This window comes from Heterodontus francisci, chromosome 5 (assembly GCF_036365525.1).
Source record: "Heterodontus francisci isolate sHetFra1 chromosome 5, sHetFra1.hap1, whole genome shotgun sequence".
Taxonomy (NCBI): Eukaryota; Metazoa; Chordata; class Chondrichthyes; order Heterodontiformes; family Heterodontidae; genus Heterodontus; species Heterodontus francisci.
This window is the reverse complement of record NC_090375.1, coordinates 63,307,557-63,333,209: the sequence shown is the minus strand read 5'-3', so window position 1 is coordinate 63,333,209 and position 25,653 is coordinate 63,307,557. Positions and strand designations below refer to the sequence as shown.

The following is a 25,653-nucleotide window of genomic DNA, read 5'->3' as shown; positions in this document are numbered from 1 at the left end:
GCAAGCAGGGAGATGTTGCAGAGCACAGCGGGACTGGTGGTCTGAAGTGCATTTGTTTCAAAGCGAGAAGTATAACAGGTAAGGCAGATGAACTTAGCGCTTGGATTAGTACTTGGAACTGTGATGTTGTTGCTATTACAGAGACTTGGTTGAGGGAAGGACAAGATTGGCAGCTAAATGTTCCAGGATTTAGAAGCTTCAGGCGGGATAGAGGGGGATGTAAAAGGGGTGCGGGAGTTGCATTACTTGTTAAGGAGAATATCACAGCTGTACTGCGGGAGGACACCTCAGAGGGGTCGTGCAGCGAGGCAATATGGGTGGAGCTCAGGAATAGGAAGGGTGCAGTCACGATGTTGGGGGTTTTCTACAGGCTTCCCAACAGCCAGCGGGAGGTAGAGGAGCAGATATGTCGACAGATTTTGGAAAGATGTAAAGGTAACAGGGTTGTAGTGGTGGGTGATTTTAACTTCCCCCATATTGACTGGGACTCACTGAGTGCTGGGGGCTTGGATGGGGCAGAATTTGTAAGGAGCATCCAGGAGGGCTTCTTGAAACAATATGTAGATAGTCCAACTAGGGATGGGGCCATTCTGGACCTGATATTGGGGAATGAGCCCGGCCAGGTGGTCGAAGTTCCAGTAGTGGAGCATTTCTGGAACAGTGACCATAATTCCATGAGTTTTAAGGTACTTGTGGATAAGGATAAGAGTAGTCCTCGGGTGAAGGTGTTAAATTGGGGGAAGGCTAATTATAACAATATTAGGCAGGAACTGAAGAATTTGGATTGGGGGCGGCTGTTTGAGGGTAAATCAACATCTGACATGTGGGAGTCTTTCAAATGTCAGTTGATTAGAACCCAGGACCAGCATGTTCCGGTGAGGAAGAAGGATAAGTTTGGCAAGTTTCGGGAAGCTTGGATAATGCGGGATATTGTGAGTCGAGTCAAAAAGAAAAAGGAAGCATTTGTAAGGGCTGGAAGGCTAGGAACAGACGAATCCCTTGAGGAATATAAAGACAGTAGGAAGGAACTTAAGCAAGGAGTCAGGAGGGCTAAAAGGGGTCATGAAAGGTCATTGGCAAACAGGATTAAGGAAAATCCCAAGGCTTTTTATACGTATATAAACCGCAAGAAGGTAACTAGGGAAAGGGTTGGCCCACTCAAGGACAGAGAAGGGAATCTATGTGTGGAGCCAGAGGAAATGGGCAAGGTACTAAATGAGTACTTTGCATCAGTATTCACCAAAGAAGGACTTGGTGGACGATGAGCCTAGGGAAGGGAGCGTAGATAGTCTCAGTCATCTCATTATCGAAAAGGAGGAGGTGTTGGGTGTCTTGCAAAGCGTTAAGGTAGATAAGTCCCCAGGGCCTGATGGGATCTACCCCAGAATACCGAGGGAGGCAAGGGAGGAAATTGCTGGGGCCTTGACAGAAATCTTTGCATCCTCATTGGCTACAGGTGAGGTCCCAGAGGACTGGAGAATAGCCAATGTTGTTCCTTTGTTTAAGTAGGGTAGCAAGGATAATCCAGGAAATTGTAGGCCGGTGAGCCTTACGTCAGTGGTAGGGAAATTATTAGAGAGGATTCTTCGGGACAGGATTTACTCCCATTTGGAAACAAACAAACTTATTAGCGAGAGGCAGCATGGTTTTGTGAAGGGGAGGTCGTGTCTCACTAATTTGATTGAGTTTTTTGAGGAAGTGACGAAGCTGATTGATGAAGGAAGGGCAGTGGGTGTTATCTATATGGACTTCAGTAAAGCCTTTGACAAGATCCCTCATGGCAGACTGGTACAAAAGGTGAAGTCACACGGGATCAGAGGTGAGCTGGCAAGATGGATATAGAACTGACTCTGTCATAGAAGACAGAGGGTATCAGTGGATGGGTGCTTTTCTGAATGGAGGGATGTGACTTGTGGTGTTCCGCAGGGATCAGTGCTGGGACCTTTGCTTTTTGTAGTGTATATAAATGATTTGGAGAAAAATGTAGCTGGTCTGATTTGTAAGTTTGCGGACGACACAAAGGTTGGTGGAGTTGCGGATAGTGATGAGGATTGTCAGAGGATATAGCAGGATATAGATTGGTTGGAGACTTGGGCGGAGAAATGGCAGATGGAGTTTAATCCGGACAAATGTGAGGTAATGCATTTTGGAAGGTCTAATGCAGGTGGGAAGTATACAGTAAATGGCAGAAATCTTCGGAGTATTGACAGGCAGAGAGATCTGGGCGTACAGGTCCACAGGTCACTGAAAGTGGCAACGCAGGTGGATAAGGTAGTGAAGAAGGCATACGGCATGCTTGCCTTCATCGGTCGGGACATAGAGTGTAAAAATTGGCAAGTCATGCTGCAGCTGTACAGAACTTTAGTTCGGCCACACTTAGAATATTGCGTGCAATTCTGGTTGCAACGCTACCAGAAGGACATGGAGGCTTTGGAGAGGGTACAGAAGAGGTTTACCAGGATGTTGCCTGGTCTGGAGGGCATTAGCTTTGAGGAGAGGTTGGATAAACTTGGATTGTTTTCACTGGAACGACGGAGGTGGAGGGGCAACATGATAGAGGTTTACAAAGTTATGAGCGGCATGGTCAGAGTGGATAGTCAGAAGCTTTTTCCCAGGGTGGAAGAGTCAGTTACTAGGGGACATAGGTTTAAGGTGCGAGGGGCAAAGTTTAGAGGGGATGTGCGAGGCAAGTTCTTTACACAGAGGGTGGTGAGTGCCTGGAACTTGCTGCCGGGGGAGGTGGTGGAAACAGGTACGATAGCGACGTTTAAGAGGCATCTTGACAAATACGTGAATAGGATGGGAATAGAGGGATACGGACCCCGGAAGTGTAGAAGGTTTTAGTTTAGGCAGTCATCAAGATCGGCGCAGGCTTGGAGGACCGAATGGCCTGTTCCTGTGCTGTACTGTTCTTTGTTCTTTGTAATTTGAGGCCAGTACAAGTTTCCTTGCAGCTCCAACCTGACCATGAAGGGGTATTGTGAAGTGATCTGCACTGCAAAGACTTTAAAACAATTTTAAGATTTTTGCTGTATTTAGTTTCATATCCAAAACAAAATCAAAAGCAATGTTCATTTAGAAAGTGCTGAAAATAAGTGTGTAGGGCAAACAAATTATTTCTGGATTCTGCAGCATAGGTTTTCACTTGTTGGCATAAGCACTTCTTTAGTAATCTTAACCTAAGGGAGTGCATGTCTAATTTTGTGTTCCAAAAAGCTGCTTCATGTGAAAATTCTTGCATGTTTGTACATCCCATACAGGTTATTGTAAGTATTTTTGCATGAGCCATTTTAAAATCTGGACTTTCTGAAATGTTTGCTAAACATTTCCTCAGAACCATACAACCGATGCTGTATCTTTACTGGATTAAAAAAAAAATTTTAATCCCAGTTTTCTCACCTCTTTTGGTTCCACTTGTTCTGTTACCTCACCAAAGTGACCATTCTTGATGTGAAATTGAATTAGGAATGTTGGCTGGTTATTTGATCATGGAAGACATCGGACTTAAGCCCAATCATGTCCACACTTGATCTCCACAGATGTATGTTTGTTTTCCACCTTTATTGCTGGATAATGATGGGGCCGGGAATCCTAACCGATATTTCTTTTCCTAATGCAGGATGCTTAGGTCTATTGTCGGGCTCCAGATAATGCCTTCAATACTCTGCCAATAGCTGGAATCAAACCTGTTACCTTTTGGTTTGTATAGCTCAGTACTATACAGGGCAGCGGCTTCATCCATTAGGTGATTGATAGAACTCACAAAGGCAGTTTAAGTAGATTTGGTATTAATTCAACTGAGCATAGCTGAGGCTAAAATTTTTAATGTTTTGTTTCTTTTGCCATCAAATGCATAAGGTGTTCTACGCTAAAAGATTAGTATTGTGCCACATCCAGTATTCTGTGTAAAGTGAAAGGATTTTTAATACAGTAAGTACTGTTTATCTTTTTATTTAGTGCAATTCTGGGGGTGTCCCTGATGCTGGTCTCTGTGAAGATGAAGAGTTATCTATCAACAGTGCAGTATGATATGTGGATGCTGTTAACAAAGGTATGGAAATGAAACTCTGCATTTTTGTTATTTAACACAGTGTTAATCAATAGTTGAACCTGACACCGCATCTCAGAATATCCTCTCAAATCTGACACCAAACTTATTTAATAACCATTCAGTGCAGTCCGTGACTAGTTTCCATACCACCATTTTTTTTTTAAAGTATCCTTCGTTCAACATTATACAGTTGTCCTCCTATTTTTGGGGAATCTACATATCCTTATCTCCATAATCCAGTTCTCACTTTGCCAAACTTGTATTCAAACTGTTTTAGGGTAGGTCTGCTTATGTTTGATGGCCATTTACTGAATGAAAAATATCTTATTTTACTAATTAACTGAAGAAATTGTCTCCTGAATAAGAAGTCAACATTATGTTCTCGTGAACTAGCATCAACAATGAGGTAACAGTAACTTTACTGTGAAATCTTGTACTGAGAAAAGGCAGGTTTACTAGAAACTTGTATGCTGTTTTAGTCTATATGTGACTTTTTTTCTTCCATGCACCAATTTTCTCTCCATATGGGCTTTCATCTTTGCACACAATCGTTGTACAATACTGGACTTTAAACCAAGTTGTGCTCTTTGAGTCCCAGACCTGCCTGCTGCGTGAATCTGCTTCTCTGTTGAATGGATATAGTCAAATCATTTTGACTGAGAGGAGGAGGTATAAACTATACAAAGCCTTCACTTGTTATCTGGTTATTAGTGGCCTTGGTGATGTCTGTGGTTTGGACTGTCCTGTTATCCAAGAGAAGCTATTGTCATGCTAGGCCCCCACCTGCCAAGAATGAGGCACATTAATTTTATCATGAATATTGATTTTAAACAGTTGCTGGAGCAAGGAAATTACTTGTTAAACAGATCAGCCGTGGCTGGAAAGACATTTGCATATTGACAGACAGTGCTTGGAAGGACAAAGGACCATTCCCTGACACATTCAACCCACAATGGACCTTGATCACCAGGTATTGTGTGTAAGAGGAGCATTTCAGAGACTGCTAAGGTGATGCGACCAGCTGGTCTAACCAGTCCTGGATTGTATGACTAACTGGCTATTCCAGGGTCTTTTGAACAGGTCACAGAGAGTTTGAACTCAAAGACCATTTGCTCCTGGACTGAGAAGATCTCTCCTGTCTGCGTCCATCTCTTTTTCACAAGCCTCTGAAGACACATGAACCCGAAGAGAGAAAAGTCTCCTACAGCGAACAAGGTTTAAGAAGAGTACTGGGCTCCAACGATAAGCAAGATCTACCTACAATCAAGGACTCTACAATGAGCTCAAAGAACCGTAACAAAAACACTTCAGATAATGCCTGAAACTTTTCAACTTTATTTTACTTCTGTTCTTTTCTGTCTCTATTTGCATGTGGGTATCGCGTATGCATGCTAGCATGGGCATGTTGTATATCCATAGGCGTCAACTGAATTAGAGTTTAAGTTTAATAAATTTCAACCTTTCTTCTTTAAACCTAAGAAAGCCTGTTTGTGCTGGTTTCTTTGCCTTATAATTAGAAAGCGGTGAACAAGGATTCACCAAGGGGGAGCTAAAAACACAGTGTGTTTAGAATTAAACCCTGTTACGGTAAGACCAGGTGAAGGCTGAGAGGGAACCCTAGACCCCTTTCTCACCTGGTCGTAACACTATGCAAAGCTGTTAAACAGCATATAAATTTCCAGTAAACCAGCCTTCATCAGTGCAAGATTTCATAGTAGATGCTTCTGTATTAAAATGAGCCAGTCTGCATCAAAAGCAATACAAAATACTTGTGCTGTGCCAAAACACAGGTAACTGTACCTTTGAAAATGAAGAGGAAAAACCCGTCTGTATCTTTTCACATTGCTATCTTGAACCAGATACTGCCCTGCTGAGAGCCAGCAAAAACTGCAGGCAAACTTAGAACCGTAGTTAGTTTTTGAGGGTGCTAAAGGAAGAAAATCTTGTGTGAACTTTTTCATTGCTCAGAAACAGCCCTGAGGTTGCACAGAGATTTGCTGCACAACAACAACTTACATGTCTATAGTGCATTTAACGCAATAAAACGTCCCAAGGCGCTTCACAGGAGTTTTATAAAACAAAGCATGACACCAAGCCACATTGGGAGATATTGGGTCAGATGACTGAAAACCTGGCCGCAGTTTTAAGGAGTGTCTTAAAGGAGGAAAGGAGGAATGTGAGGCGAAGAGGTGCAGACAGAGTATTCCAGAACCTATGGCCGAAGCAACTGAAGGTACGGCCACCACTGGTGGAGCGATTTTAAATCAGGGATGCAGAATAGGATGAGCACAAGTATCTTGGAGGGCTGTGGGACTGGAGGAGATTACAGAGATAGGGAGGGGCAAGGCCATGGAGGGATTTGTAAACCAGGATGAGAATTTTAAAATCGAGACGTTGTTTATCTGGGAACCAATTAGGTCAGCGAGCACAGGGCTGATAGGGGAACAGGACTTGACGCTAGTGAAGACATGGACATCAAAGTTTTGGATGAACAAGTTTACGGAGGATAGAATGTGGCACACCCACTTAAAACAAAAATGGCCCAGGCCATGCCCACTGAATTACAATATAAGCTCTCAGAGTATTTCACAGTGATGGCGAGGGTTCAGTTAACCTTATGTATGCCTTGCCCTATGATTCATGATTCTAGTTGAATCTTATAGCTAAAGTCTTGGAACAGGCTCTTAACCATCTTGTATAATAAATAACAGATTTCGTTTGACTGTGCTGAGCATTTCCAGAGTCTTCTGTTTTCATTTCAGCCCTTTTCAATTTCCACTGTAGCATACACACTGACATAAATCAAGATGTAGGTTAGTAACCTGTGATGCAGTGTGTTCTGGAAGTATTAATATATACGAGCAAAGCTGGGTGAAGTATTCTGCTGCTGTGATATTTGAGAGGAATTCCAAGCTTAAGCTCATATTATTCCATTCAATTTTTCTAATAAACCAAAACCAACGTAGAGTTGTATAGTCATAGGATCAATAAGCACATACTTACATTGCAGTGCTTGTATTTAGCCCTGACCTGTTCTTCATACAAGGTTCCCAGTCAAGATCTGCAAACTTTCAAGATTTTGGTGTGATGATGGTGGTGATATATTGGTAGGAAAGTCTTCAAAGTGTAATACAGTCTGAGCACTTGATCATCTCAGTTAATATCTATTCCCATAACCTGTCAGAGTTATTACAGCACAGAAGGAGGCCATTCAGTTCATCAAGTCCATACTGGACCATTCCCAGACAAATATTTATCCAGCTCCTTTTAGAAGAGGTTAATTAACCAAGGTGCAGTTTGTGGAATTATATTGCATATATCTATTAATGTACAGGAAGAAAAGTTTATTTTAACCTCTTCATTTATGACTTGTTGATTTTTAAAGCCAGTGTCCTTTAACTTTATGCTGTCAATTGATGCCTTTAAAAAGAAATCTTGCATTTACATCACCCCTGATAACCCTGGATCATATTCAAATCCATTTGATGGTTTAACTGCAATGAAAGAGATTCAGCTCCTGAAGTCCCTTCTCATAACTTGAATACTAAGTCTTACATCATTCTCGTCACTCAGCTTTCACCTCTGTGTCTTCTTGGAGGGTATTTTAGAGTTAGCTTTCGCTGCAGTCTGTACTGAACAGTTTATCCAAGTGGAGTTTTCACAGTCCAACTTAGTTGTGATCTAATTTGCGGTAACACAACATTAGGCTTCAGGAAAGACCAATATCATGCTAGTTCCAAAATAGAAAATATGGCAAATACTAAAATAAAAAGTTTAAAAGCTGGAAATACACAGCATTCCCAACAAAGAAAAAATAAAAGATAGATTAGCAGCTTAGAAACACAAGGGCATATTTTTCTTTGCGATGTGCCTAGGCGGGAAGCTCGGTTCTAAGGCACAGCTGCAAAAAAAAAAATGGAGTTCCAGGAAACCTGGCAATGGGCCTCTGACAGGACCCTGATCTGGATTGGTAATCTAAAAGATATTTGAAGAATTTCATCTAGACCCCCAGGGAGATGACCTTCAGGCCTTCTGTCCTTGCCAGGGAGTGGAGCCTATGTAGGCGAGGGGAAGTGGGAGTGCAGCGGTCGCCAGCCCAGGACAATACAGTCATAGAACCATAGAAAAATTAGGACACAGAAGGAGGCCATTCAGCCTCATGTCTGCGCCGGCCGAAAAACTAGCCGCCCAATCTAATCCCACCTTCCAGCACCTGGTCCGTAGCCTAACAGGTTACAGCACCTCAGGTGCATGTCCAGGTACCTTTTAAATGAGTTGAGTGTTTCTGCCTCCACCACCGATCGGAGCAGTGAATTCCAGACAGCCACCACCCTCTGGGTGAAAACGTTTTTCCTCACGTCCCCTCTAATCCTTCTACCAATCACCTTAAATCTGTGCCCCCTGGTAATTGACAGGTCTTTCCTCTCTACAGTATCTAGGCCCCTCATAATTTTGTACAACTCAATTAAGTCACCCCTCAGCCTCCTCTGTTCTAAGGAAAACAACCCTAGCCTATCCAATCTTTCCTCATAACTGCAACTTTCAAGCCCTGGCAACATTCTTGTAAATCTACTCTGTACTCTCCCCAGAGCAATTATGTCCTTCCTGTAATGTGGTGACCAGCTTTGTATGCAATACTCCAACTGTGGCCTAACCAGCATTTTATACAGTTCCAGCATTACATCCCTGCTTCTGAATTCAATACCTTGGCCAATAAAGGAAAGCTTTCCATATGCCTTCTTCACCACCTGTCCTGCCACCTTCAGGGACCTGTGGACATGTACTCCAAGGTCTCACTTCTTCTACCACTCTCAATATCCTCCCGTTTATTGTGTATTCCCTCACTTTCTTTGCCCTCCCCAAATGCATTTCCTCACACTTCTCTGGACTGAATTTCATTTGCCACTTTTCTGTCCATTCAATCAAACCATTGATATCATTCTGGAGTCTACAGCTATCTTCTTCACTGTCAACTGCATGGCCAATTTTTGTGTCATCACATTTCCGAATCATGCCTTCGACATTTAAGTCCCAATCATTAATATATACCACAAACAGCAAGGGACAAACAACACTGAGCCTTGTGGAACACCACTGGAAACTACTTTCCATTCGCAAAAGCATCCATCAACTACTACCCTTTGTTTCCTCTCACTGAGCCAATTTTGGATCCAACCTGCCACATTCCCTGTATCCCATGGGCTTTTATTTTTCTGACCAGTCTGCCATGTGGAACCTTGTCAAATGCCTTAGTAAAATCAATGTAGACCACATCCACTACATTACTCTCATCAATCCTCCTTGTTACTTCTGTTAGTAACACATGACCTTCCCTTAACAAATTCATGCTGACTATCCCTGAGTAATCCATGTCTTTCTAAGTGGCAGTTTATCCTATCTCTCAGAATTGATTCTAATAATTTACCCAGCACCGAGGTCAGACTGACCGGCCTATAATTATCTGGCCTATCCCTCGCACCATTTTTAAACAATGGTGCAACGTTCACAAACCTCCAATCCTCTGGCATCTCGCCTGTATCCAGTGAGGATTTGAAGATGCTCCTAAGCGCATCTGCTATTTCCTCCCTGGCTTCCTTTAACAACCTGGGATGCAATCCATCCGGCTCTGGCAATTTATCCACTTTCAAGGATGTCAGATCCCCTAGTACTTCCTCTCTCATTATGCTTATCATATCTAATATTTCACACTCCTCTTTAACTACATTGTCTGCATTATCCCTCTCCTTTGTGAAGTCAGAGACAAAAAACTCATTAAGAACCCTGCCCACATCATCTGCATCCATGCATAAGTTCCCTTGTACATCTCTGATAGGCCCCACCCTTTCCTTAGTTATCCTCTTGCTCTTAATGTACTGATAAAACATCTTTGGCTTTTCCTTGGTTTTACCTGCTGATAATTTTTCATGTCCTCTCTTTGCTTTTCTAATTTCCTTTTTAACTTCACCCCTGCACTTTCTATACTCCTCTAGGCTTTCTAAAGTATTAAGATTATTGTGACCGTCATAAGCTTTCTTTTTCTGCTTTAATTTACCCTGTATTCTTCTAGATAACCAGAGGGCTCTAGATTTGGTAGTACCACCCTTTATCTTTGTGGGGAGATGCCTACACTGTGCCTATGGTATCTCGTTTTTGAATGCCTCCCACTGGTTTGCCACATATTTTTCTTCAAGTAGCTGTATCCAGTCCACTTTCGCCAGATAACCCCTCAGTTTTGTAAAATTTGCCTTCCCCCAATTTAGAACTTTTACTCCAGTTTTATCTTTGTCCTTTTCCATATTAATGCTAATACTAACTATTATGGTCACTATCTCCAAAATATCACCCACTGTTACTTCATTCACTTGCCCAGCTTCATTACCAAAGACTAAATCTAGAATTGTGCTGCTTCTCGTTGGGCCTGTTACGTGCTGGCTATAAAAATTCTCTTGAACACAGTTCAAGAATTTTCTCCCCTCTGTGCCCTTCACACTGTTTGTATCCCACTTGATATTGGGGTTGTTGAAATCCCCAACTATAATTGCCCTATAGTATTTGTACTCAGAAATTTGCCTGCATTTTTGTTTTTCTATCTTCCTCTCATTATTTGGGGGTCGATAGTACACTCCTAGTAGTGAGGCTGCCGCTTTTTTATTTCTGAGCTCCACCCATATGGCCTAATTTGATGATTCATTTAGCATATCATCCCTCCTCACAGCTGTTATTGATTCCTTAACTTATAATGCTACACCCCTCTTTTTTTTTATCCTCCTCTCTATCCCGCCTGAAAACTCTACATCCAGGGATGTTGAGCTGCCATTCTTACAAAAGAACAAAGAACAGTACAGCACAGGAACAGGCCAGTCGGCCCTCCAAGCCTGCGCCGATCTTGATGCCTGCCGAAACTAAAACCTTCTGCACTTCCGGGGACCGTATCCCTCTATTCCCATCCTATTCATGTATTTGTCAAGATGCCTCTTAAACGTCGCTATCGTACCTGCTTCCACCACCTTCCCCGGCAGCAAGTTCCAGGCACTCACCACCCTCTGTGTAAAGAACTTGCCTCGCACATCCCCTATAAACTTTGCCCCTCGCACCTTAAACCTATGTCCCCTAGTAACTGACTCTTCCACCCTGGGAAAAAGCTTCTGACTATCCACTCTGTCCATGCCGCTCATAACTTTGTAAACCTCTATCATGTCGCCCCTCCACCTCCGTCGTTCCAGTGAAAACAATCCGAGTTTATACAACCTCTCCTCATAGCTAATGCCCTCCAGACCAGGCAACATCCTAGTAAATCTCTTCTGTACCCTCTCCAAAGCCTCCACGTCCTTCTGGTAGTGTGGCGACCAGAATTGCACGCAATATTCTAAGTGTGGCCTAACTAAAGTTCTGTACAGCTGCAGCATGACTTGCCAATTTTTATACTCTATGCCCCGACTGATGAAGGCAAGCATGCCGTATGCCTTCTTGACTACCTTATCCACCTGCGTTGCCACTTTCAGTGGCCTGTGGACCTGTACGCCCAGATCTCCCTGCCTGTCAGTACTCCTAAGGGTTCTGCCATTTACTGTATACTTCCCACCTGCATTAGACCTTCCAAAATGCATTACCTCACATTTGTCTGGATTAAACTCCATCTGCCATTTCTCCGCCCAAGTCTCCAACCGATCCCTTTCCTGCTGTATCCTCTAACAATCCTCATCACTATCCGCAACTCCACCAACCTTTGTGTCATCCGCAAACTTACTAATCAGACCAGATACATTTTCCTCCAAATCATTTATATATACAAAAAACAGCAAAGGTCCCAGCACTGATCCCTGCAGAACACCACTAGTCACAGCCCTCCATTCAGAAAGGCACCCTTCCACTGCTACCCTCTGTCTTCTATGACTGAGCCAGTTCTGTATCCATCTTGCCAGCTCACCTCTGATCCTGTGTCACTTCACCTTTTGTACCAGTCTTCCATGAGCGACCTTGTCAAAGGCTTTACTGAAGTCCATGTCTATAAAAAGAAATGAAACCGGACGGACCACCCGGCATCGACCTAGGCACCGGAAACGACAACGGCAAACCCAGCCCTGTCGACCCTGCAAAGTCCTCCTTACTAACTTACTAAGTTGGGAGAGCTGTCCCACAGACTAGTCAAGCAACAGCCTGACATAGTCATACTCACGGAATCATACCTTACAGACAGTGTCCCAGACACTGCCATCACCATCCCCAGGTATGTCCTGTTCCACCGGCAGGACAGACCCACCAGAGGTGGTGGCACAGTGGTATACAGTAGGGAGGGAGTTGCCCTGGGAGTCCTCAACATCGACACCAGACCCCATGATGTCTCACGGCATCAGGTCAAACATGGGCAAGGTAACCTCCTACTGATTACCACCTACCGCCCTCCCTCAGCTGATGACTCAGTACTCCTCCATGTTGAACACCACTTGGAGGAAGCACTGAGGGTGGTGAGGGCACAAAATGTGCTCTGGGTGGGGGACTTCAATGGCCATCACCAAGAGTGGCTCGGTAGCACCACTACTGACCGAGTCCTAAAGGACATAGCTGCTAGACTGGGTCTGCGGCAGGTGGTGGGGGAACCAACACGAGGGAAAAACATACTTGACCCAGTCCTCACCAATCTGCCTGCCACAGATGCTTCTGTCCATGACCGTATTGGTAGGAGTGACCACCACACAGTCATTGTGGAGACGAAGTCCCGCCTTCACATTGAGGATACCGTCCATCGTGTTGTGTGGCACTATCACCGTGCTAAATAGGATAGATTTCGAACCGATCTACCAATGCAAAACTGGGCATCCATGAGGCGCTGTGGGCCATCAGCAGCAGCAGAATTGTACTCATCCACAATCTGTAACCTCATGGCCAGGCATATCCCCCACTCTACCATTACCATCAAGCCAGGAGACCAACCCTGGTTCAATGAAGAGTGCAGGAGGGCATGCCAGGAGCAGCACCAGGCATACCTCAAAATGTGGTGTCAACCTGGTGAAGCTATAACCCAGGACTACTTGCATGCCAAACTGCGTAAGCAGCATGCGATAGACAGAGCTAAGCGATCCCATAACCAATGGATCAGATCTAAGCTCTGCAGTGCTGCCACATACAGCCATGAATGATGTTGGACAATTAAACAACTAACTGAAGGAGGTGGCTCCACAAATATCCCCATCCTCAATAATGTGGGAGCCCAACACATCAGTGTGAAAGATAAGGCTGAAGCATTTGCAACAATCTTCAGCCAGAAGTGCTGAGTTGATGATCCATCTCGGCCTCCTCCTGAAGTCTCCAGCATCACAGATACCAGACTTCAGCCAATTCGATTCACTCCGCGTGATATCAAGAAACGACTGAAGGCACTGGATGCTGCAAAAGCTATGGGCCCTGACAATATTGCGGCAATAGTACTGAAGACCTGTGTTACAGAACTTGCCGCGCCTCTAGCCAAGCTATTCCAGTACAGCGCAACACTGGCATCTACCCTGCAATGTGAAAAATTGCCCAGGTATGTCCTGTACACAAAAAGCAGGACAAATCCAACCCAGCCAATTACCGCCCCATCAGCCTACTCTCAATCATCAGTAAAGTGATGGAAGGTTTCATCAACAATGCCATCAAGCGGCACCTGCTTAGCAATAACCTGCTCAGTGGTGCTCAGTTTGGGTTCTGCCAGGGCCACTCAGCTCCTGACCTCATTACAGCCTTGGTTCAAACATGGACAAAAGAGCTGAACTCAAGAGGTGAGGTAAGAGTGACTCCCCTTGACATCAAGGCAGCATTTGACCGAGTATGGCATCAAGGAGCCCGAGCAAAACTGAGGTCAGTGGGAATTGGGGGAAAACCCTCTGCTGGCTGGAGTCATACCTAGCACAAAGGAAGATGGTTGTGGTTGTTGGAGGTCAATCATCTGAGCTCCAGGACATCACTACAGGAGTTCCTCAGGGTAGTGTCCTAGGCCCAACCATCTTCAGCTGCTTCATCAATGACCTTCCTTCAGTCATAAGGTCAGAAGTGGGGATGTTCGCTGATGATTGCACAATGTTCACCATTCGTGACTTCTCAGATACTGAAGCAGTCCGTGTAGAAATGCAGCAAGACCTGGACAATATCCAGGCTTGGGCTGATAAGTGGCAAATAACATTCGCGCCACACAAGTGCCAGGCGATGACCATCTCCAACAAGAGAGAATCTAACCATCTCCCCTTGACATTCAACGGCATTACCATCGCTGAATTCCCCACTATCAACATCCTCGGGGCTATCATTGACCAGAAACTGAACTGGAGTAGCCATATAAATACCGTGGCTACAAAGGGAGGTCAGAGGCTCGGAATCCTGAGGCGAGTAACTCACCTCCTGACTCCCCAAAGCCTGTCCACCATCTACGAGGCACAAGTCAGGAGCGTGGTGGAATACTCTCCACTTGCTTGGATGGGTGCAGCTCCAACAACACTCAAGAAGCTCGACACCATCCAGGACAAAGCAGCCCGCTTGATTGGCACCCCATCTACAAACATTCATTTTTTCATCAGTATTTACAGTAGAGAAAGAAAATGTTGTCGAGGAGAATACTGAGATTCAGACTACTGGGCTAGATGGGATTGAGGTTCACAAGGAGGAGGTGTTAGCAATTTTGCGAAGTGTGAAAATAGATAAGTCCCCTGGGTCAGATGGGATTTATCCTAGGATTCTCTGGGAAGCCAGGGAGGAGATTGCAGAGGCTTTGTCCTTGATCTTTATGTCGTCATTGTCGACAGGAATAGTGCCGGAAGACTGGAGGATAGCAAATGTTGTCCCCTTGTTCAAGAAGGGGAGTCGAGACAGCCCTGGTAATTATAGACCTGTGAGCCTTACTTCGGTTGTGGGTAAAATGTTGGAAAAGGTTATAAGAGACAGGATTTATAATCATCTTGAAATGAATAAGTTCATTAGCGATAGTCAGCACGGTTTTGTGAAGGGTAGGTCGTGCCTCACAAACCTTATTGAGTTTTTCGAGAAGGTGACCAAACAGGTGGATGAGGGTAAAGCAGTGGATGTGGTGTATATGGATTTCAGTAAGGCGTTTGATAAGGTTCCCCACAGTAGGCTATTGCAGAAAATACGGAAGTATGGGGTTGAAGGTGATTTAGAGCTTTGGATCAGAAATTGGCTAGCTGAAGGAAGACAGAGGGAGGTGGTTGATGGCAAATGTTCATCCTGGAGTATAGTTTCTAGTGGTGTACCGCAAGGATCTGTTTTGGGGCCACTGCTGTTTGTCATTTTTATAAATGACCTGGAAGAGGGTGTAGAAGGGTGGGTTAGTAAATTTGCGGATGACACTAAGGTCGGTGGAGTTGTGGATAGTGCCGAAGGATGTTGTCGGGTACAGAGGGACATAGATAGGCTGCAGAGCTGGGCTGAGAGATGGCAAATGGAGTTTAATGCGGAAAAGTGTGAGGTGATTCACTTTGCATTCCTGTTACTCCTTCCAGAGTACTGGGCTAATGGGAAGATTCTTGGTAGTGTCGATGAACAGAGAGATCTTGGTGTCCAGGTACATAAATCCCTGAAAGTTGCTACCCAGGTTAATAGGGCTGTTAAGAAGGCATATGGTGTGTTAGCTGTTATTAGTAGGGGGATCGAGTTTCGGAGCCACGAGGTCATGCTGCAGCTGTACAAAACTCTGGTGGGACCGCACCTGGAGTATTGCGTGCAGTTCTGGTCACCGCATTATAGGAAGGATGTGGAAGCTTTGGAAAGGGTGCAGAGGAGATTTACTAGGATGTTGCCTGGTATGGAGGGAAGGTCTTACGAGGAAAGGCTGAGGGACTTGAGGTTGTTTTTGTTGGAGAGAAGGAGGAGGAGAGGTGACTTAATAGAGACATATAAGATAATCAGAGGGTTAGATAGGGTGGATAGTGAGAGTCTTTTTCCTCGGATGGTGATGGCAAACACGAGGGGACATAGCTTTAAGTTGAGGGGTGATAGATATAGGACAGATGTTAGAGGTAGTTTCTTTACTCAGAGTAGTAGGGGCGTGGAACGCCCTGCCTGCAACAGTAGTAGACTCTCCAACTTTAAGGGCATTTAAGTGGTCATTGGATAGACATTTGGATGAAAATGGAATAGTGTAGGTCAGATGGTTTCACAGGTCGACGCAACATCGAGGGCTGAAGGGCCTGTACTGCGCTGTAATGTTCTAATTCTCTCCCTCCACCACTGACGCACAGTAGCAGCAGTGTGTACCATCTACAAGATGCACTGCAGCAATGCACCAAGACTCCTTAGACAGCACCTTCCAAACCCGCGACCTCTACCAACTAGAAGGACAAGGGCAGCAAATACATGGGAACACCACCACCTGCAAGTTCCCCTCCAAGTCACACACCATCCTGACTTGGAACTATATCGCCGTTCCTTCACTGTCGCTGGGTCAAAATCCTGGAAGTCCCTTCCTAACAGAACTGTGGGTGTACCTACCCCAAATGGACTGCAGCGGTTCAAGAAGGCAGCTCACCACCACCTTCTCAAGGGCAATTAGGGATGGGCAATATATTCTGGCATAGCCAGTGACGCTCACATCCCATGAATGAATAAATAAAAATACAGACAACATTCACTGCCCTTCCTTCATCAATTATCTTCGTCACTTCCTCAAAAAATTCAATCAAGTTAGTGAGACACGACCTCTCTGTCACAAAACCATGCTGTCTCTCGCTAATAGGTTCATTTGTTTCCAAATGGCTCTTGCTCCTCTTTAAGCCAAGTTTCCGTTATGGCAATGATATTGTGTTGCCATGTGTCTATCTGTGCCCTCAGCTCATTGGCTTTATTTGCTATACTCCAGTCAACGCCTTCCCTCACAGGCACAGTGCACCTCTGCAGCCATCTGACCCCAGAGTGGTCCCAAAGATGCTATTTGGCAGAATCTACATGTCTGCTGTCTCCGTGACTTGAGCATACATTGCTTTTCCTTCATCGGTGGATCAATGTCCTAGAATTTCCAACTTAAAAGAGTAATGGGAGCGCTACCGGTGCCCGGCAGTTGAAAGTAACAGCCCACCGACACCTTCTCAGGACAACTAGGGATAGTTAGTAACTGCTACTTTTGCAGTGTCATTCACATCCCATGCTGAAATAATGGTCCGGATGTTGCTGTGAGCAGTGAAGCAAAGGCCCTCGCTTCGGACCTCGAATAAAGCTGCCCACAATGATCGAGTGATCTTTGTGATCTGGTTTTCCTCTTTTCCTGAAGACTGTTTAAATCTGGCACCAAGTCAAAGGGATATCTTGTCATGCAGCAGCAGTAATGTCAGCAAGCAGAAAAGCAGCCTATCGCACAGAAGTATTCACATACAGCGAGCCAGAATATTAAAAGCAGTTGAAATCCTTCACTTTGAACATAAGTTTCCAGATAAATCAATGATTATGACTGGATTAAGATAGAAGCTAATGTAAAGAAACATTTTTTAAAAATATATACTTTAAAAAAAAATATGTTGGATGTTATCATTTTGGGGAACATTGACATTCCACAGATATAAAATTAGCTTTCAGGGCCAGTGAGAGCAGTAATTATGAAGTTAGTGCACTGGTAAAAACCCAGTTACACCTCATTCAACAAAGTGTACCTTTTCCAAGGGTTTTTACAATGAGACTAACAACATTTTTTTTATTCTTTCATGGGATGTGGGTGTTGCTGGCTAGGCCAGCATTTATTGCCCGTCCCTAATTGCCCTTGAGTAGGTGTTGGCACACCCACAGTGCTGTTAGGAAGGGAGTTCCAGGATTTTGACCCAGCGACAGTGAAGGAATGGCGATATAGTTCTAAGTCATGATGGTGTGTGACTTGGAGGGGAACTTGCAGGTGGTGGTGTTCCCATGCATCTGCTGCCCTTGTCCATGGTGGTAGAGGTCATAGGTTTGAAAGGTGCTATCGAAGGAGCCTTAGTGAGTTGCTGCAGTGCATCTTGTAAATGGTACACACTGCTGCCACTATGCGTCGGTGGTGGAGGGAGTGAATGTTGAGGGTAGTGGATAGGGTGCCAGTCAAGCGGACTGTTTTTTACTGGATGGTGTCGAGCTTCTTGAGTGTTGTTCGAGCTGCAGTCATCCAGGCAAGCATAGACTTTTCCATCACACTCCTGACTTGTGCCTCGTAGATGGTGGACAGGCTTTGAGAAGACAGGAAATTAGTTACTCGCCGCAAATCTTCCAGCCTCTGACCTGTTCTTGCAGCCACGACAGTTATGTGGCTACTCAAGTTCAGTTTATGGTCAAGAGTAACCCCCAGGATGTTGATAGTGGGGGTTCAGTGATGGTAATGCTATTGAATATCAAGGAGAGATGGTTAGATTCTCTTTTGTTTGAGATGGTCATTGCCTGGCACTGTGTGGCGTGAATGTTACTTGCCAATTATCAGCCTAAGCCTCGATGTTGTCCAGGTATTGCTGCATGTGAACATGGGCTGCTTCAGTATCTGAGGAGTCATGAATGGTGCTGAACATTGTGCAATCATCAGCGAACATCCCCACTTCTGACCTTATGGTGGAGGGAAGGTCACTGATGAAGCAACTGAAGATGGTTGAGCCTAGGAAACTACCCTGAGGAACTCCTGCAGTGATGTCCTGGGACTGAGATGATTGACCTCCAACAACCACAACCATCTTCCTTTGTGCTAGGTATGACTCCAAGCAGAGGAGGGTTTTGCCCTGATTCCCATTGACTCCGGTTTTGCTCGGGCTGCTTGATGCCATACTCGGTCAAATGCTGTTTGATGTCAAAGGCAGTCACTCTCACCTCACCTCTTGAGTTCAGCTCTTTTGTTCATGTTTGGACCAAGGTTGTAATGAGGTCAGGAGCTGAGAGGCCCTGGCGGAACCCAAACTGAACATCAGTGAGGAGGTATGCTTTGTATTTCACCACACCATTAACACGCTCTTTGTCTTTGCCTTTGCCCCATGACCTCCTTATTAGTTATTCTCTGTGACCCTCTGTCATATCAACACCTTCCCATTGGTTCTCTTTTGCCCCACCCCCACTTTATTTGCTTAAATCCTGTTACATTTCTTATCTTTGCCAGCTCTGATGAAAGGTCACTGACCTGAAATGTTAACTTTGCACCTCTCCAGAGATGCTGTCAGACCTGCTGAGTTTTTACACCTTTTTGGTTTTATGTCAATGAGCAGTTTATTGCTGAGCAAGTGCTGTTTGATAGCACTGTCGATGACCACTTCCATCACTTTGCTTATGATTGGGAGTAGATTGATAGGGCGGTACTTGGCCGGGTTAGATTTGTCCTGCTTTTTGTGTACAGGACATACCTGGGCAATTTTGCACATTGCCAGGTAGATGTTGTAGCTGTACTGGAACAGTTTGGCTCTGGGTAGGGCTAGTTCTGGAGCACTTGTCTTAAGTACTATTGCTGGAATGTTGTCAAGGCTCATAGCCTTTGCAGTATCCAGTGCCTTCCACGTTTCTTGATATCACGTGGAGTGAATCGAATTGGCTGAAGATTGAAATCTGTGATAGGAACATAGGAAGATAGGAACAAGAGTAGGCCATTCAGCCCCTCGAGCCTGTCCCGCCATTCAATGAGATCATGGCTGATTCGCGGCCTAACTCCATATATCTGCCTTTAGCCCATATCCCTTAATATCTTTGTTTAACAAAAATCTGTTTATCTCCGATTTAAAATTAACAACTGTTCTAGCTTCAACTGCTGTTTATGGGAGAGAGTTCCAAACCTCTACCACCCTTTGTGTGAACAAGTGCTTCCTAACATCTCTCCTAAATGGTCTGGCCCTAATTTTTAGACTATGTTCCCTTGTGTTAGAATCTCCAATCAGTGGAAATAGTTTATCTTTATCTAGCCTGTCATTTCCTGTTAATATCTTGAAGTCTTTGATCAGATCACCTCTTAACCTTCTAAATTCTAGTGAAAACAGGCCTATTTTAATCTCTCCTCGTAACTTAACTCCTGTAGTCCAGGTATCATTTTTGTAAACCAACGTTACACTCCCTCCAAGGCCAGTATATCCTTCCTAAGGTGTGGTGCCCAGAACTGCTCACAGTACTCCAAGTGGGGTCTAACCAGGGTTTTGTACAGCTGCAGCATAACCTCTGAGTCTTTATACTCCAATCCTCTATATATAAAGGCTAGCATTCCATTAGCCTTTTTGATTATTTTCTGCACTTGTTCATGGCATTTTAAAGATCTACGAACCTGAAACCCCAAGGCTCTTTGGACATCCACTGTACTTAACCTCTTCCCATTTAGAAAGTACCCTGCTCTATCCTTTTTTGGTCCAAAATGGATAATCTCACACTTGCCCACATTGAAATCCATCTGCCACAGTTTTGCCCACTCACCTAGTGTGTCAATATCTCCTTGCAATTTTATGCTATCATCTAGACTGTCTACAATGCCACCTAACTTTGTATCATCAGCAAATTTGGATTTATGACTTACTATGCCATCATCCAAGTTGTTAATGAATAATGTGAATAATTGAAGCCCCAACACACATCCCTATGGGACACCACTAGTCACATCCTGCCAATCAGAGTACTTACCCATTATCGCCACTCTCTGTCGCCTACCACTCAACCAACTTCCTAACCATGTCAATAATCTGCCCTCAACTCCATGGGCTTCTACCTTAGTTCAGTCTCTTATGTGGGACTTTATCAAATGCCTTCTGGAAGTTCATATAAATAACATCCATAGACATATCCCTGTCCACTACCTTAGTCACCTCTTCAAAAGATTCAATGAGTTTTGTTAGGCATGATCTTCCCATCATGAATCAGGGGAGGCGGTGGCATAGTGGTATTGTCACTGGACTAGTAACCCAGAAACCCAGGCTATTGCTTTGGGGACATGGGTTCAAATCCCACCACAGCAGAAGGTGGAATTTGAATTCAATTAATAAATCTGGAATTATAAAGCTAGTCTAATGATGGCCATGAAACCATTGTCGATTGTTCTAAAAAACCCATCTGATTCACTAATGTCCTTTTGGGAAGGAAATCTGCTGTCCTTACTTGGTCTGGCCTACATGTGACTCCAGACCCACAGCAATGTGGGTAACTCTTACATGCCCTCTGAAATGGCCTAGCAAGCCACTCAGTTGTATCTAACTGCTAGCACTGTGGGTGTACCTACCCCACATGGACTGCAGCGGTTCAAGGAGGCAGCTCACCACCACCTTCTCAAGGGCAATTAGGGATGGGCAATAAATGCTGGCCTGGCCAGCGACGTCCACATCCCATGAATGAATAAAAAAATAAAAAATCCATGCTGCCTGTCCATGATTAACTGAAATTTTTCTAGGTGTTCAGTCACTTGATTAGAGACTCCAGCAACTTCCCCATCACAGATGTCGTGCTAACTGGTCTGGTAATTTCCTTGGTTCCCCCTTTCACCCTTCTTAAAAAGTGGAGTGACCTGTGCAACTTTCCAATCCAGAGGGACCACTCCTGAATCTAGAGAACTCTGAAAGACTATGGTTAGGGCCTGCTGGAGACATCAGGAAGAGACCGAGATGGATGATCCACTCGGCAGTTCTGGCTGAAGATGGATGCAAATGCTTCAGCCTTGTCTTTTACACTAATGCGCTGCCCCCCCACCCCCCCCCCTCCCCCCACCATCGTTGAGGATGAAGATATTTGTGGAGCCTTCTCCTCCTGTCAGTTGTTTAATTGTCCATGACTATTCACGACTGGATGTGGCAGGACTGCAGAGCTTAGATCTGATCTGTTGGTTGTGGGATCGCTGTTTGGCATGCAAGTAGTCCTGGGTTGTAGCTTCACCAGGCTGACACCTCATTTTGAGGTATGCCTGGTGCTGCTCCTGGCATGCCCTCCTGCACTCTTCATTGAACCAGGGTTGGTCTCCCGGTTTGATGGTAATGGTAGAGTGAGGGTTATGCCAGGCCATCAGGTTACAGATTGTGGTTTAATATTCTGCTGCTGCTGATGACCCACAGCGCCTCAAGGATGCCCAGTTTTGAGTTGCCAGATCTGCTCGAAATCTATCCCATTTAGCACGATAGTAGTGCCACACAACATGATGGTGTTCTCATTAATTCAGTTGATTTCCTATTGATTGGAGTCTGGTAATGCCTCAACAGTACACCCTATGTTCACTGACAGCAACTTCTGGATTTCCACATCTAACTGCACATTCAAGAAGTAGTTCACAGTTTTGGTGGAGTAATGGCACCATACACTGACAGTTTTGCCCTCCTTACCACAGCAAAATCCAGGCCATTAAAAAAGAACTTGAAAGAACTAATTAATGTTTGGCAAAAGATGGAAATGCTTTGAACCGTCTTTCTTCGGCTTTTCTCCAAATTTAAAAATAATCTACCATCTAGACCATGCCTGACATCATAACCCATCTATATTCCCCTGTGGTGCTGGGCTGCCAATCATGGTAATAATGTCATTGCCTCTTTGTCCCTCTGCACAGATGCTCTGAAGAAAAGTTTTATACCTGACGAGAAAACTGAAGACAGTTGATTTAACAGGTGCTACCTGATGAAACTAGTATCTCCAGCATTTTCTGCTTTCTAGCATCTGCTTTCTGTTTTTAAAATGAAAGGCAAGTTGTTTTTTGCTGGAACCAGAAAGATACCTGATCTTATGAAATTTTTAGTTGTAAAGAGCGCAGTTTTAGTGATTGAGCTTGAATTCAGCTCTGAGCCTAAGCTGTCATACCTACTCGGTGTTCTCATTCAGAGCTAGTTATATCACTCTTGTTATCCATAAGAGGGAGCCTGTCTCAACCTCACTTGAGCGGCACCACATGATCAGTAGATTAAGGTTCTAATGAACTCTGCATAGTGTCCTTTGAGGGAGGAATAGAATATATTTTTGACAGTTTTGTTTCATTTCTGTGCACACTTCTTTTCTTGCCAACTTTTTTTATGCTGGTTAGGCCAGCATTTATTGCCCATCCCTAATTGCCCTTGAGAAGGTGGTGGTGAGCTGCCTTCATGAACCACTGCAGTCCTCTGGATGTAGGTACACCCACAGTGCTGTTAGGAAGGGAGTTCCAGAATTTTGACCCAGTGATAGTGAAGGAACGGTGATGTAGTTCCAAGTCTGCATGGTGTGTGGTTTGGAGGGACTCTTGCAGGTGGTGGTGTTCCCACGCATCCTCTGCCTTTGCCCTTCTAGGTGGTGGAGGCTGTAGATTTGGAAGGTGCTGTTGAAGGAGCCTTGGTGAGTTGCTGCAGTGCATCTTGTAGATGGTATACACTGCTGCCACTGTGTGCGATGGTGGAAGGAGTAAATGTTGAAGGTGGCGGATAGGATGCCAGTCAAGCAGGCTACTTTGTGCTGGATTGTGTCGAGCGTCTTGAATGTTGTCAGAACTACACCATCCAGGCAAGTGGGGAGTATTCCATCACACTCCTGGCTTGTGCCTTGTAGATGGTGGACAGTCAGGAGGTGAGTTACATGCCGCAGAACTTCCAGCCTCTGACCTGCTCTTGTAGCCACAGTACTTGTATAGCTGTTCCAGTTCAGTTTCTGGATGTTGATGGTGGGGGATTCGGCGATGTTAATGCCCTTGAATGTCAACAGGAGATGGTTGGATTCTCATGTTGGAGATGGTCATTGCCTGGCACTTGTGTGGCATGAATGTTACTTGCCATTTATCAGCCCAAGCCTGGATATTGTCCAGGTCTTGCTGTCAGAAACTCTCATCAGAAATTATTTTGCAATAACATTACAGACTACCCATGAGAAAATGTATTGCCTTAGCCTGTTATGTAACCTTTCCCTTTCTGCTACATTTATTCCCAAATTGTCAGTGTTTGAGTTTCTACACACTTCTTTCTTGTTCTGCTTTTACATTGGTGAAGAAAGTTGTGCCTGCATTATGTCTATTTCAACCTGTGGGAATTGGTTTGCAGATGCCATTTCTTTCTATGATGTCAAGTTGAGAAGTCCTGACTTTATTATCTGTGAACTGCAGTGAGCTATTTCCAGTCACTGATGTTCATGGCTGGGGTCTGTTGCCTCCCCAGAGATTACGATCTCATAGTCTGTATATTTTACAACAGATTTCAGCTTTGAATAAATGGCTAAGGATTTGACCTTTAACTTGTTACTGAGTGCTCAATAACCTTCCATTTACTTAATTTTCTTTCACCTTTCACTCACATGGGAAAGTACTAAAGAACTTTGGGAACGTGATCAATCAATTGCACAGCCTCTTCCCCTGTGATGCACTGTGTTGGTGCTTTGAAAAGAATTAGAGTATTTTTATTCTGTTTTATTCTTTATTCTCAACTGAAAACTGGCACTCTGAGTGGAGTGTTGCTTATATTTAATATGTCGCTAAGCCCCACATGTTGCTTCAGTCAGAGAGTGCTGATTTTAAGTTGAGTGCAGTGAGTAGAATAAAATTAAAAATATTAATGTTCTTTTTGTAATGGAAGCGAACCTTAGCAGTATTTAAATTAGTGCTTCAGTGAGCACTGAACAGATCAGCCGATGATCAGACCAGCCATACACTGTTCTGACAAATGGTGATTGACCTAAAATGTTAACTTTCTTTCTCCACAGATGCTGCCGGATTTGCTGAGTATTTCCAGCATTGTCTCTCTTAATTTCAGATTTCCAGCATCCACAGTATTTTGCTTTTGGAGCTAATTATGCTGATTATCTGGGCTGCTTGTTAAAATGGTCGCTAACACCTGCAGAAAATAATTGCATTTACATAGTGCCTATGCCATAATAAAACATTCCAAGAGATCAACTGTAACTCTTTAAATTACAAGAACTCAAGTTTGATTGTGAACCAACCTTTCCATCAATCTGAGTGTTGCAAATGTGTTACGAAGACCAGTTCTTTTGACTAGCAAATGGGGTTGTTCTCCTTTACAGCAGAGATGGTCAAAGGCAGATTTGATAGAGGTGTTTAGAATCATGAACGTTCTTGATAGTGTCAATAAGGAGACACTGTTTCCATTGGCAGAAGGATCAGTATTCAGAGGAGACAAATTTAAGGTAACTGGCAAATGAACAAGAGGAAAAAAATTACAGTTGTTGTGATCCGGAATGCACTGCCTGAAAGGGTGGTGAAAGCAGACTCAATAGTAACTTTCAAAAGGGAATTGGATTAATACTCGAAAAGGAAATATTTGCAGTGCTATGGGGAACGATGGGAGGGGGGGGCATTGGTTGGGACTATTTGGATAGCTTTTTCTAGCTAGAACCAGTGCAGGCATGATAGGCCAAATGACAACCTTCTGTGCTGTATTAGCCTATGTAAGAATAATAAGAAAACAAGCCATCACAGTTACTTTTGCAGGAAGAGCTAAAAGGCGTGATTTTGTTTTGTGTTCTTTCTCGGGATGCAGGCATTGCTGACCAGGCCAGTATTCATTGCCCATCCCTAGTTGGTGGTGGTAGTGGGCATTCTTCTTTAATCGCTGCAATCGTAATGATGGTATTCCCAGAGTGGTGTCAGGTAGGTATCCGAGAATACTGTAGTAAGCTTTATAAAAGAACTAGATTTTTTTTTGAAAGGTATCGATTTCTTTTTCTGTCTGTGGGAAGTTGCAGTGTGAAAATTGGCTGTCTTGTTT

General features: G+C 44.2%; 1 protein-coding gene across 9 annotated transcripts in view; it reads left to right on the top strand.

The window, feature by feature from the left end:
• Positions 1 to 25,653, top strand: part of LOC137369878 (UDP-N-acetylglucosamine transporter TMEM241 homolog) — a 207,712-nt gene that overhangs the window by 100,114 nt on the left and 81,945 nt on the right. For 6 of the 9 annotated variants that reach the window (XR_010975033.1, XR_010975032.1, XM_068031547.1 and 3 more), the window contains one exon: positions 3,958 to 4,051. Coding sequence is in view for 5 of the 9 variants with exons in the window: in XM_068031547.1 (XP_067887648.1) it covers positions 3,958 to 4,051 (94 nt within the window). In the remaining 4 variants the exon portion in view is untranslated. Of the gene's footprint in view, positions 1 to 3,619; positions 3,762 to 3,957; positions 4,052 to 25,425; positions 25,536 to 25,653 lie in introns of those variants that run through there. The other 3 variants (XR_010975034.1, XR_010975035.1, XM_068031546.1) reach the window with 2 other exon arrangements.